Below are 13,689 nucleotides of genomic sequence, written 5' to 3'. Positions count from 1 at the left end.
GAAATGTAAAAGTATCACTGTGTAATTATGTGTTATGGTAAAACATCTCCAGCTAGTCTAAAAACAACAGATTTCCACTTCTGTTTAATCCACATTAAGTCAGGGGCTCCATCAGGGCTTCAGGGGCCCCATAAACACTAACAGACCACAGATCCATAAATGTAACTTTTGTTTATTGAGATGATCAATGCTGTTAAATTCGATTCAGTTGTTTAGGCGTACATAAATTAAATGATTTTAAATTGTTTAACATTTAGACCCAAGATTTTAAGGAACTGATAGGTTTACTTTGTAAAGCTTCAAAGAACAATATTCATAGTTAGATTGTTTTGTTACCATAGCAACAATCTGATGCTGTGAGTTTAATCTTTGAATTTACAAATACAAATTAGTAAACTGCTTTTTAGGCTGACCAGTTAAACTACCCCCTTCTCCCATATGTCACTAAATCCAACACAGAAGCTGTTGGAGCTGCTGATGTTTTTAGCAGCAAAAGGGGCCCATAAGTCAGAGTCTGCCCCAGGCCCCATGCAGCCTTGGACCGGCCCTGTAAGCTGCTGCACTGCGCAGAGATGAGCAACAAACAGGAGATTTAATTCAATGCTGCTAATGTGGCTTTAGCAGCTCTGACATTTCGTGTCTGTTGAGATTTTAATAATCGTGACAGAAACTATTCTGGTTGGTCGAGTTTCTCAGATCTCAGCGCGTATTAACTCAGTAGACAACGCATTTGATATGGTTTGATGTACCATGTAACCGGATCGTTAGCAACCAGAGCTAACCGGAGCTAACCAGAGCTAACCGGAGCTAACCAGAGCTAACCAGAGCTAACCGGAGCTAACCAGAGCTAACCAGAGCTAACCGGAGCTAACCAGAGCTAACGCGGCGGGTTTTAAACTCTTACCCAGAGTTCTCCAAAGCAGAGTTTCCCCCAGTGTATTATAGGCCTGGCGGCCCGCCAGGCTGTACTAGCGCCACCGCCAGGCTAAGCCTTTTATTTATTTATTTTTTTTTTTTTTAGGAAAATAAAATAAAATAAGTGTTGGAGCTATTTATTCTTTATTTTTCTTTATCCATTTGAATTTTGTTAGTTTATTCTTAAATTAATATTTTTTGTATTATTTACAGAACTTATTTGTAGGTTAATTATTGTGGATTTTATTTATCTTTAGTTTTATTATTTTTTCTTATTTTTCTAAGCAAACAGGAAGTGAGGTGGGTTGGTCCACTTTCTATAAGTGTAGAGGCCTGGAAAGGACCAACAGGCATTTGGGTTTGGGGCCGATGGTTTTTACCAGAGCAAGAGAGGCAGAAGGAAAGTTGATCTCTGTAATTGTTTTTCTTGCAAAGATGTTAAGAAATAAATAATGAAGAACAATTTACACGTTTGGATATTGAACCTTCTTTTGCCTGCGTTAAAGAGACTTGAACCCGGAGCCTTAGTGGCTTAATGGAACTTTGTTGGATGTTTGGTTTAACAAACAATTGCCACTACAATAAGAAAATCGCCTTTTTTTTAAGCCGGATTGCAAGTGTTTCTGTTGCTCCGAGCGTTTCACTATCAGAGCAGATTTATTCCTAAAAGATGTGTTTATAGTTTCTGCATTTAAAGCCGGACCAACCACACCACTGGGCGAGGCCTCGCGCGCTGCAGCAGCTGGATGTCTAAAGTTAACCTCAACGGCTAGCTCCGGTTAGCTGTGGTTAGCTCCGGTTAGCTGTGGCTAGCTCCGGTTAGCTGTGGTTAGCTCCGGTTAGCTGTGGCTAGCTCCGGTTAGCTGTGGTTAGCTCCGGTTAGCTGTGGCTAGCTCCGGTTAGCTGTGGTTAGCTCCGGTTAGCTGTGGTTAGCTCCGGTTAGCTGTGGTTAGCTCCGGTTAGCTGTGGCTAGCTCCGGTTAGCTGTGGTTAGCTCCGGTTAGCTGTGGCTAGCTCCGGTTAGCTGTGGTTAGCTCCGGTTAGCTGTGGCTAGCTCCGGTTAGCTGTGGTTAGCTCCGGTTAGCTGTGGTTAGCTCCGGTTAGCTCTGGTCAGAGGTGGAGAAAATACTCAAAAAATGTACTTAAAAGTCAAAGTACCACATTAACATTTTACTTAAGTAAAAGTAAAAAAGTACTGGCTTTTAAAAATACTTAAGTATTAAAAGTAAAAGTACTTGCTAATGCATTGCCTAATCACTAATATCATTAAGTGTACCGATCATATTTAATTTTAATACATCAGTAATGTCCCATTTTAATGAACAGCCACAGATAAAACATGTTTTTATTGCGTTTATTCTGTAACATAGTTTAAATTTAGATATGTGATTCTATGCATCATAATTTCAGGGATGGAAACATCTCGTCTCCTGTCCTAACATAACATGAACTTCACTTTTTTTGCCACACATTTATTTTGAAAGAATCCAACTGGCAGAGGAGGACATGGAACCAAGGAGCCACGGAGCAGAGTTTTAGTCTGGACCACTGAACCCAAGACCAAATCAAAACCAGCACCCCGTGCTACATGACAATAACATTAAGTGCTCCTATCAAAACTGCTTCTCAAATTGATCTGAAAGATTCACTTTCCCATAAAAACACCTAGATATTAAATACTTAGAGCTGAAATAAATGTAACCAGTATCAATTCAAACTCTTCTTCATTCTGTTTTACTTTCATCTCTGTGCCACAATACACAGAGGTCTCCTTCCATCCCTAAAGAAATAACGCCCTGGGCGGTTGCCCATATTGCCAATGTCAGAAATAATTGTCTGCACCATTAAACAGCAATTAACAAGCTCAACTATGAACACTGTCCAAGGCCCAATAAGCAAGAAGTAACCAACCAGGAGGAGGCGACTGTTCTCATCCTCCCTCCTGCTGCAACGTCTGCCACCATGACAGGAGACGAAAACAAAGAGCAATGAGCATGCTCTGTGTTCTTATGTTCTTGTTTTATTTATTCACCAATTAAATAAATCTATATATATTTAATGAAATAAAATAATAATAGCTACTGCAGTGTACCAGAGCATTACAAGAACAAAGAACGGCTCTCAGTGAGGCTTCAGCACTATAGGACTTAGTCAAGATCCGTCCAGAAGAATCGGATCGTCCATGAATGTCATATCACTATATTGCACTTTGGTCACAGTGTTGTCCCATATATGCAACACCTCAGTCAAAACCTCCACACAGTAAATCAGTGCATGAATGACAAACTTCTTTCATCAGATGCAACATGTCTCTCAGTACAGCTAGCTTTGCTAGCACAGATCTTACCTTTCTTTAAGCTTTCCTTCCAAGTGACGCTAAAAGTTGGACGAAGTCCCACCGTCTGTGAAAGCGAAGCGCTGCTGATTTTACATGTCGCCATATCTTATGATTTATGCAGCTATTATATAACTGACATTAGACAGACATCTCCTCCCGCTCAGAGGAAACCACTGCGCATGTCTGGAGCTCCGCAGCGAGTAAAGGTGGAGCCGATGGGTGACAACAGACACTACGTCACGTTATTGCTGGGATTTTACGGCGCCACCTTAAATCCCTGAACTTCACATTTTAACGGTAAAAAGAGCAACGCGACTTGGATGTAACGAGTAACGCGACAGTTTGTAGAAATGTAGTGAAGTAGAAAGTACAGATACTTACTGTAAAATGTAGTGGAGTAAAAGTAGAAAGTACCCATTATTAAATCTACTTAAGTAAAGTACAGATACACGAAAACTGTACTTAAGTACAGTAACTTCCCACCACTGGCTCCGGTTAGCTGTGGTTAGCTCTGGTTGCGCAGCTCTACGTGAACCGCAGAAATAACATGTAGTCGCGCTTTCAGAGGAGCTTTGAGGTGAGAATGATGTATATTAGTGAACAAAACATTACGTTTCCATCTCAACTCGCTGCCCAGCGTTTCACTGTCTTCCCGGTAAAGTTTAGGTCTGTGTTCCCGGTTAGCCGGTGCGTTAGCGGCTAACGACCCAGTGCTAATCAGTCATTGTGCAGGTTTAACCCGGTGAGGAGCTTTCACTCTCCTCGCAGTCACGCATCACGCTGATTTTATATTATTTTATTATTAATAATTTTTCCGGTTACACTAAACCGTATCAAATGTTTTGTCCACATATAGTCAGAGTTAATGCGCTGAGGCCACCAGACATCTGAGAAACTCGTCCAGAAACTCAACCAACCAAAATAGTTTCTGTGTTAAAAACTCAACAGACACGAAATGTTAGAGCTACTAAAGTTACATTAGCAGCATTGAATTAAATCTCCCGTTTGTTGCTCCTCTATAGTGCAGCAGCTTACAGGGCCGGTCCAAGGCTGCATGGGGCCTGGGGCAGAATCTGACTTATGGGCCCCTTTTGTTGCTAAAACATCAGCAGCTCTAGCAGCTTCTGTGTTGGATTTAGTGAAATATGGGAGAAGTTTAACTGGCAAACCTATAAAGCAATAAATTATAACTGCAGCTTACTAATTAGTATTTGTGAACAAACGGAGCTGAAACTCAAACTCAGCATCAGATGGTTGCTATGGTAACAAACCAATCTGACTGTGAATATTGTTCCTTGAGCTTCTACAAAGTAAATGTTGGGTTCTGGAGGAACCTGGCCGTAAACCCTGCCTGCCGTCGCATCAGGAGCTCAAACAGGAAACGTCCCAACATGAGGAACGGCGTTTTCCCAGGAGACACCGGGACCAGAACGGCGGTTTGCCCAGGGCGCCTCTGCTGGGAGGAACGCCTGGGGACAGAAGAGTCCAAACGGGTCCAGTTCTGGAGCCGGGTCTTTTATTCGAAGCCACATCTGAATTATGAGCCGTTTTATTAATTCAGCTCATTCCTACAGAGATAGGAATATTGTGTAAGATAACCACTCGGATTAATCTTTAACCTTAAATTGAACAACTGCTGCAGCAACAACACTTTGCTTTATGAAAGCAGAGGCCTGCTGCTTCACGGCCATCTTGGAGTCTCTCTCTGCGCTCATTAAGGGGAAGGGATTCCCTTTATGCTGCTTCATCTACAGCAGCATATACTGCATCTACAGCAGCTGCAGCACCTACAGCCCCTTCAGCAGCATCTACAGCAGCTGTGGCGGCCAGCGGATCAGGGCGGAGCTGGAGGTCAGGTCACCTTCAGCAGCATCTACAGCAGCAGCTGCAGCACCTGCAGCAGCTGCTGCAGCAGCTGACCTTCAGCCCGGTGGTTTTCTCCGTCCGGTTAATGAACCGTCATCTGGAGTCACAGCTGCTTCTCCACACCAACAGGTTGCAGCAGAAACTCTCTTTAGTGTGGAAAACGTGACTGAGTGAAAAAACATTCAAGTGTTCGTCTGACGAAGAGCAGGAAGTGGAAGAAGCTTCTGGAAGAGGAAGTGTTTTCAGTTTAACCTCAGCAGCTAACAGGAATGTTGGTACGGCATTTTACTGCTAAGCTAAACTGTTAGCTAACGCTTATGATGAACGTATCAGGGTTAGGACTTTGTAGTTAGCGGTGTCCACCACTGACCACTAGCAATGCTAGCTGTGTTCACCGCTAGCATAAGATCAGCTAAGGAGCTGTGGAATGGAATAGCTAACTCACACAGTGTGACAGCGCTTCTGATAAATGGTTTAACCCTGAAGCTTTCAGGATGATCATGGATTATTAATCTGCTCGGCTGGCTGAGCTACTAACATCCCACAGCCAAACTCAGAACCTGCTCCAGAAAGGCCCGGTTTCCTCTCTGTGATTCTGACCGGTCCAGACGGCGGCGGGGGAACCGTCCGCTCTGCGGCTGAAACGCCTCACCTGTAGATCAGGATGTCGTCGGTGGAGCTGTTGTACTGGACCTGGTACATGCGGACCCCTGGGATGTGGTTCTGTGGCGGCCAGCGGATCAGGGCGGAGCTGGAGGTCAGGTCCGACACGCTGACCCGCTGCGGGTCGGCCCGGGCCTGGCCCCCGCTCACGTTGGATTTGATGGATGTGGGGATGTCTGAGGGGCCCGGGTCCGGCTCCAGTTTGGGCCCAAAGTGTGGGGAGGCGTTGACGACCAGCTCAACGGGGGCGGTGGCTTCGCCCGCTGCGTTGGACGCGATGCACATAAACTTCCCAGAATCCTTAGGAACAGGAAACAGCAGGAACTCATGAAGAGCGGAAGAGAAACTCAGGAAGAGTCGGGATCAGCGAAGCCCCGCCCACCTTGACGGACGCCTTCAGGATGTCCAGCGACCCGTTCTCGTAGCAGACGGTTCTGGACGTGTTCCCGATCAGCTTCCCGTCCGGGCTGACCCAGTGCGTGGACGGCTCCGGGTCCCCGATGGACTTACAGCGCAGGCTGACCTCCTGACCTTCCATCACAAACATCTTGGAGGTGTGGCGCGTTATCATGGGCGGCTCGCAGACGAACTCCTCCTGCAGCACGGAGAGAGAGAGCCTCACTACACGGCGCCGCACCGGACTGCAGTGGATCCGGTCCGAGCCCCGCAGGGGTCAGAGGTCAGGAGCTCCTCCTGCAGCAGCCTCATTAACCTGTCGGCTCCAGGTGCGGTTTCTAATCCCGCTGCGGCTCCAGAACCGGGTCAGAACCAGATCAGAACCGGGTCAGAACCAGATCAGAACTGGGTCTGAACCTGATCAGAACTGGGTCAGAACCAGATCAGAACCGGGTCAGAACCAGATCAGAACTGGGTCTGAACCTGATCAGAACCAGATCAGAACTGGGTCAGAACCAGATCAGAACCGGGTCAGAACCAGATCAGAACTGGGTCTGAACCTGATCAGAACCAGATCAGAACTGGGTCTGAACCTGATCAGAACTGGGTCAGAACCAGATCAGAACCGGGTCAGAACCAGATCAGAACCGGGTCTGAACTGGGTCTGAACCAGATCATAACTGGGTCAGAACCAGATCATAACTGGGTCAGAACCAGATCAGGATCAGAACCAGATCACAACCGGGTCTGAACCAGATCAGAACCGGGTCAGAGCCAGTCAGAACCTAGCTAGCGCTAGCAGGAAGCATGCTAGCGCTAGCAGGAAGCGTGCTAGCTAGCGAGCGCACCTCTCTGATGGTCCAGAAGTACTTCCCGGCCAGGTCCCTGGGAGACGCGCAGGTCTCCAGGTCGTCCTCGCGGGTCAGACGCCGCAGCCACACCAGCTCACAGTTGCAGTGCAGCGGGTTTCCCCCGAAGCTCAGAACCAGCGCCGTGAGCGGAGAGCCCTTCATCTTGGCGTAGACCGGGATCCGAAGGAAGAGCGGGTCCGGGGGGATTTTCTTCAGCTTATTGGACGTCATGTCCAGCCTGGTGGACACAGAGAGAGACATGTCCAGACTGGTGGACACAGACATGTCCAGCCTGGTGGACACAGACATGTCCAGCCTGGTGGACACAGACATGTCCAGCCTGGTGGACAAAGTCACGGTCATGTCCAGCCTGGTGGACACAGACATGTCCAGCCTGGTGGACACAGACATGTCCAGCCTGGTGGACACAGAGACACAGACATGTCCAGCCTGCTGGAGACAGACGTGTCCAGCCTGGTGGACACAGACATGTCCAGCCTGGTGGACAGAGACACAGTCATGTCCAGCCTGGTGGACACAGACATGTCCAGCCTGGTGGACACAGTCGTGTCCAGCCTGGTGGACACAGAGACACAGTCATGTCCAGCCTGCTGGAGACAGACGTATCCAGCCTGGTGGACACAGACGTGTCCAGCCTGGTGGACAGAGACACAGTCATGTCCAGCCTGGTGGACACAGACATGTCCAGCCTGGTGGACACAGTCGTGTCCAGCCTGGTGGACACAGACATGTCCAGCCTGGTGGACACAGACATGTCCAGCCTGGTGGACACAGTTCTGTCCAGCCTGCTGGAGACAGACGTGTCCAGCCTGGTGGACACACATGTCCAGCCTGGTGGACACAGACATGTCCAGCCTGGTGGACACAGTCGTGTCCAGCCTGCTGGAGACAGACTTGTCCAGCCTGGTGGACACAGACGTGTCCAGCCTGCTGGAGACAGACGTGTCCAGCCTGGTGGACACAGACGTGTCCAGCCTGCTGGAGACAGACATGTCCAGCCTGGTGGACAGTCACAGTCATGTCCAGCCTGGTGGACACAGACATGTCCAGCCTGGTGGACAGTCACAGTCATGTCCAGCCTGGTGGACACAGACATGTCCAGCCTGGTGGACACAGTCGTGTCCAGCCTGCTGGAGACAGACTTGTCCAGCCTGGTGGACACAGACGTGTCCAGCCTGCTGGAGACAGACGTGTCCAGCCTGGTGGACACAGACGTGTCCAGCCTGCTGGAGACAGACGTGTCCAGCCTGGTGGACACAGTCATGTCCAGCCTGGTGGACACAGACATCAGCAACATGTCTGCAGCCTCAGCGGTTTTTAAAAAGCAGCCATGAAAACGTCCTGGAAGAAAAACTGATCTTAGGAAGGAGAAACGTCGGCATCAGTTCCCAGCGTTTCATTTCTGCTGCTGTAAATATGAGCACAAAATGAAAGCGGCAGATCAGGAGAATGGAGGCCGACTCAGTCCTCACAATCAGATTTAAGGCTTTCTGGCGTTAAGCGCCGAAGGAAGAGGAGCGAGGAGGAGGAGCGAGGAGGAGCGAGGATCAGCAGTCAGAGAGAGGAGCAGCAAACGTCTCGGCCCGTCCTCCATCCGCCCGGATCCAACACCCACTCACACCTGAGACCTTCCAGCCAATCAGGACGCAGCTCTGCTGTGGTGGTGCAGGAATGTTAATGCAGTCTGCTGGGAGACACTGGTCAGACAGGAAGTGGCCAGACGCCGCGGCGGCCGACAGGAAGTGGCCAGACGCCGCGGCGGCCGACAGGAAGTGGCCAAATGCCACGTCGACTTTGTTTCCACCAATTAGGAAATAACTTTAAATAAAAAATGAAATAGAAACAATAATTTCTCTCCTCTGGGCCCAGACGTTTAGATACATTTGATCATCGGTGATGCAGCAGAACCAGAACTTGCTGGACAAGATCCAACCAGAGGAAGCTGGCAGCAGCCCAGCCGCTGCCGGCGCCCTGAGCACAGAGCCGTACCTGGCCAGTTTGTGCAGGTTGGAGAAGATTCCCTCGGGGACGCTCTCGATCAGGTTGTGGTCCAGGCTCAGCGTGTTGACGCTCACCAGCAGGGACACCGTGTCCCACGGGATGTCCACCAGGTTGTTGTAGCTCAGGTCCAGGTCCTCCAGCGTCTCCAGGAAGTCCTGCGGGGGACAGGACAGGGACATACTGAAGCTCGTCCTGATGCTGCCCTGCAGCAGCTGCGCTCGGCGCTGCTCAGGTCATCACAGACATCCAGCTGGGCCGGCTGGTTCTGGTGGAGCCAGGAACCACTCGACCCGCAGCACCACAGCTACTCTGAGCCGCTTTTAATGACTTTCAATGAGTTTTCAGCAGAGGGTTGTTGGCAGAGGCCGTCCGACTGCGAGGTCGGATGATTCATAGCGCTTGTTGGCAGAACGGAAAGGTTCTGAGTGCCGAGCCGCATCCAGAGCGTTGGCACGGCGCCGGCAGCGCTTTCCAACCTCACACCATTTTATTTTCCTCTCAATAAGCCAAGCTCCACGTTCCCAACACTCAGACAACTCAGTGAAGAGCAGGTTGGACCGAATGAACGAAGGCTCTTCTGCCCCCTGTGAGGCGCGCCGACCTGGAGGGCCCCCTGTGAGGCGCTCCTACCTGGAAGGCCCCCTACCTGGAAGGCCCCCTACCTGGAAGGCCCCCTGTGAGGCACTCCTACCTGGAAGGCCCCCTGTGAGGCACTCCTACCTGGAAGGCCCCCTGTGAGGCGCTCCTACCTGGAAGGCCCCCTGTGAGGCACTCCTACCTGGAAGGCCCCCTGTGAGGCGCTCCTACCTGGAAGGCCCCCTACCTGGAAGGCCCCCTACCTGGAAGGCCCCCTGTGAGGCGCTCCTACCTGGAAGGCCCCCTCTGAGATGCTGTGCAGCTGGTTGTTGGCCAGGATCAGGTGCCTCAGGTTCACCAGGCCCTGGAAGTGCGAGTCGTCCAGGACGGTGAGGCGGTTGGCGTCCAGGTGGAGGGCGTGGAGGTCCTGCAGGTCGGCGAAGGTGTAGGGTCGGATCTGGCTGATGGTGTTCCGGCTCAGGGTCAGGTGGATCTGCACCAACAAACACAGGATCACGCTGGAGACACGACTAGAGGAAACGAGGAACCCATCTGGACTGGAGCCGGTTCTGCTAAAATGTTCAAAAAAATTAAAGGCTTGGGGTCATTATGGGGCCATGATGGGGTCATTATGGGGGCAATATGGGGTCATGATGGGGCCGTGATGGGGGCAATATGGGGTCATGATGAGGGCAATATGGGGTCATGATGGGGGCAATATGGGGTCATGATTGGGGCCATGATGGAGTCATGATGGGGCCGTGATGGGGGCAATATGGGGTCATGATGGGGCTGTGATGGAGTCATGATGGGGTCGTGATGGGGTCATGATGGGGTCGTGATGGGGTCATGATGGGGCCGTGATGGGGGCAATATGGGGTCATGAGGGGGCTGTGATGGAGTCATGATGGGGTCGTGATGGGGGCAATATGGGGCTATGATGGGGCCGTGATGGGGGCAATATGGGGTCATGATGGGGCAATATGGGGTCATGATGGGGGCAATATGGGGTCATGATGGGGGCAATAAGGGGTCATGATGGGGGCAATATGGGGTCATGATGGGGCCATGATGGGGGCAATATGGGGTCATGATGGGGCCACGATGGGGGCAATATGGGTCATGATGGGGCCATGATGGGGGCAATATGGGGTCATGATGGGGGCAATATGGGGTCATGATGGGGCCGTGATGGGGGCAATATGGGGTCATGATGGGGGCAATATGGGGTCATGATGAGGGCAATATGGGGTCATGATGGGGGCAATATGGGGTCATGATTGGGGCCATGATGGAGTCATGATGGGGTCATTATGGGGTCATTATGGGGGCAATATGGGGTCATGATGGGGCCGTGATGGGGGCAATATGGGGTCATGATGGGGGAAATATGGGGTCATGATGGGGTCGTGATGGGGTCATGATGGGGCCGTGATGGGGGCAATATGGGGCTATGATGGGGCCGTGATGGGGGCAATATGGGGTCATGATGGGGGCAATATGGGGTCATGATGGGGGCAATATGGGGTCATGATGGGGGCAATAAGGGGTCATGATGGGGCCATGATGGGGGCAATATGGGGTCATGATGGGGCCATGATGGGGGCAATATGGGGTCATGATGGGGGCAATATGGGGTCATGATGGGGCCATGATGGGGGCAATATGGGGCCATGATGGGGGCAATATGGGGTCATGATGGGGCCATGATGGGGCAATATGGGGTCATGATGGGGGCAATATGGGGTCATGATGGGGGCAATATGGGGTCATGATGGGGTCACGATGGGGCCGTGATGGGGGCAATATGGGGCCATGATGGGGCTATAATGGGGGCATGATGGGGCCACGATGGGGGGCAATATGGGGCCATGATGGGGCTATAATGGGGGCAATATGGGGTCATGATGGGGGCAATATGGGGCCATGATGGGGGAAATATGGGGTCATGATGGGGGCAATATGGGGTCATGATGGGGGAAATATGGGGTCATGATGGGGCCATGATGGGGTCATGATGGGTAAAATATGGGGTCATGATGGGGGAAATATGGGGTCATGATGGGGGCAATATGGGGTCATGAGGGGGCCATGATGGGTTAGTTCAGAAGAACTGGATTAACGCGAGCTAACCGACTCAGGACTAGACAGCTCGACTGGGACGGCTGTCAGACGGCAAGAGACGAGGACAACAGGTGGACTTAAAAGACACAGGAGGTAATCAGGGGAACTCGACACAGCTGGGAACAATCGGGGAAAACAGGACGGTACACAGACTCACAAGAAACAGAACCTAGAATAAAGAAAAGTCAAATCCTAACAGAAGCATAAACACATTTTCTGCCATAGCGCCACCTGCAGGTGGACATGCCTGATGTCTGAGTGGCTCCTGAAGCCGGACACCAAATCAACGGCGTAATAAGTTCAGCACCAGGACTCACCAGGCTGGTCATGTTGGCGAAGTCTCGGTGTCTCAGCGTGGTGATGAAGTTGTCCATCAGCCGCAGCTCGGCCGTCTGCCGGTCGATGTTTGGCGGGACGAAGAGCAGGCCCGTCTTGGCGCACAGCACCGTGTAGGACGGCAGCAGGTTCTGGCAGGTGCAGCGCTTCGGACACAGCATGTCGGGGAGGCAGGACGGGAGGCAGGACAGGAGGACGAGCCAGAGGACGTCCATGGCTGTCCGTCTGCCTGTGGACACAAAGACGGACAGAATCAGAGCCGACCGTGGGGCCGACCGTGGGGTCAACACGGAGCCGACCCAGAACCGACCCGGAGCCGACCGTGGGGTCAACACGGAGCCGACCCAGAACCGAGCGTGGGGCCGACCTGTAACCGACCCAGAGCCGACCAGGAACCGAGCGTGGGGCCGACCCGGAACCGACCTGTAACCGACTCGGAGCCGACCGTGGGGCCGACCCAGAACCAACCCAGAACCGACCCGGAGCCGACCGTGGGGCCGACCCGGAACCGACCCAGAACCAACCCAGAACCGACTCGGAGCGGACTGTGGGGCCGACCCAGAACCAACCCAGAACCGACCCGGAGCCGACCGTGGGGCCGACCCGGAACCAACTCAGAGCCGACCAGGAACCGACCGTGGGGTCAACCCAGAACCGACCCGGATCTGACCTGGAACCTGCTTCCTCATCACATCCAGGGAGACGCAGCAAACTGACCCAAGGTTCCGGAAACGTCCAGCTCACCAGACTCCAAAAAGCATTGAAATCTGGTGGAACCGGACCGGAACCGGGCCTCAGCAGAATGGTGCTGTTAGCTTAGCATCTTCTGCAAACACTGAACTAAGAGACTGTCTCAGCTAGCGCTGCTAACGGGGAAAATCCTGCTAAACCCCAGGAATGCTGGGTCAGGGTTGCCATGGCGACGCAGTGAGGTCTGAGCTCTGGACCCGGTTAGCGATGGCAGGAGCTGATCTGTTCCACACGGACCTTTTCAAGTTCCTTCAGTTCACTCAACCAGAACCTGTCTGGTTCTGGACGCTTCAGAGAACATCCTGAGGAAAACATCAACATGGTGAAGCACGGTGGTGGCAGACACTCAGCCGGAGGCTCAGCTGGACGAATGATGACGTTTTAATAGGAAACTTTTCTCCTCCTCATTATTCAGGGTTTTCCAGACGAGCTGAAGCTGCTGCTGTTCACCGACTCTGGCCAGGAAACCGGACCGACTAGACTTCCTGCGCCGAGGCGAAGGCCTCTGACGTCACGATTCATAAATCCGTCGATTTTTCAAGCCTATAAATGTTGAACTGAAACACAGCGAAGGAAAATGCTGCCACTGATTTATCCAGTCGATTCTGAGTGCAGCTCAGCAGGAACCAGAATAAATTCATACAGGGAGAGAAAGGAAACACACACACACACACACACACACACACACACACACACACACACACACCACACACACACACACACACACCACACACACAGACACACACACACACACACACCACACACACACACACACACACACACACACACACACACCACACACACACACACCACACACACACACACACACAGACACACACACACACACACACAC

The 13,689-nt window shown here is 51.6% G+C and overlaps 1 protein-coding gene across 2 annotated transcripts in view; it reads right to left on the bottom strand.

Moving 5' to 3' along the window:
• Window positions 1-12,348, bottom strand: part of LOC103460068 (leucine-rich repeat and fibronectin type III domain-containing protein 1-like protein) — a 30,398-nt gene extending 18,050 nt beyond the window's left edge. For both annotated transcript variants that reach the window (XM_081614823.1, XM_081614824.1), the window contains exons 1-6: window positions 12,068-12,348; window positions 9,919-10,119; window positions 9,039-9,205; window positions 7,026-7,266; window positions 6,164-6,376; window positions 5,771-6,081 (exon numbers count right to left, since the gene is read on the bottom strand). In XM_081614823.1, the coding sequence (XP_081470949.1) occupies window positions 5,771-6,081; window positions 6,164-6,376; window positions 7,026-7,266; window positions 9,039-9,205; window positions 9,919-10,119; window positions 12,068-12,301 (1,367 nt within the window). In that variant the 5' untranslated portion in view covers window positions 12,302-12,348. The remainder of the gene's footprint in view (window positions 1-5,770; window positions 6,082-6,163; window positions 6,377-7,025; window positions 7,267-9,038; window positions 9,206-9,918; window positions 10,120-12,067) is intronic.
• Between the last annotated feature and the right edge of the window lie 1,341 nt (window positions 12,349-13,689).

This window comes from Poecilia reticulata, chromosome 13 (genome assembly GCF_904066995.2).
Source record: "Poecilia reticulata chromosome 13, P_reticulata-male-v2, whole genome shotgun sequence".
Classification (NCBI taxonomy): Eukaryota; Metazoa; Chordata; class Actinopteri; order Cyprinodontiformes; family Poeciliidae; genus Poecilia; species Poecilia reticulata.
Note: the sequence above shows the minus strand (reverse complement) of the source record. Positions and strands in the feature narration are given on the sequence as shown.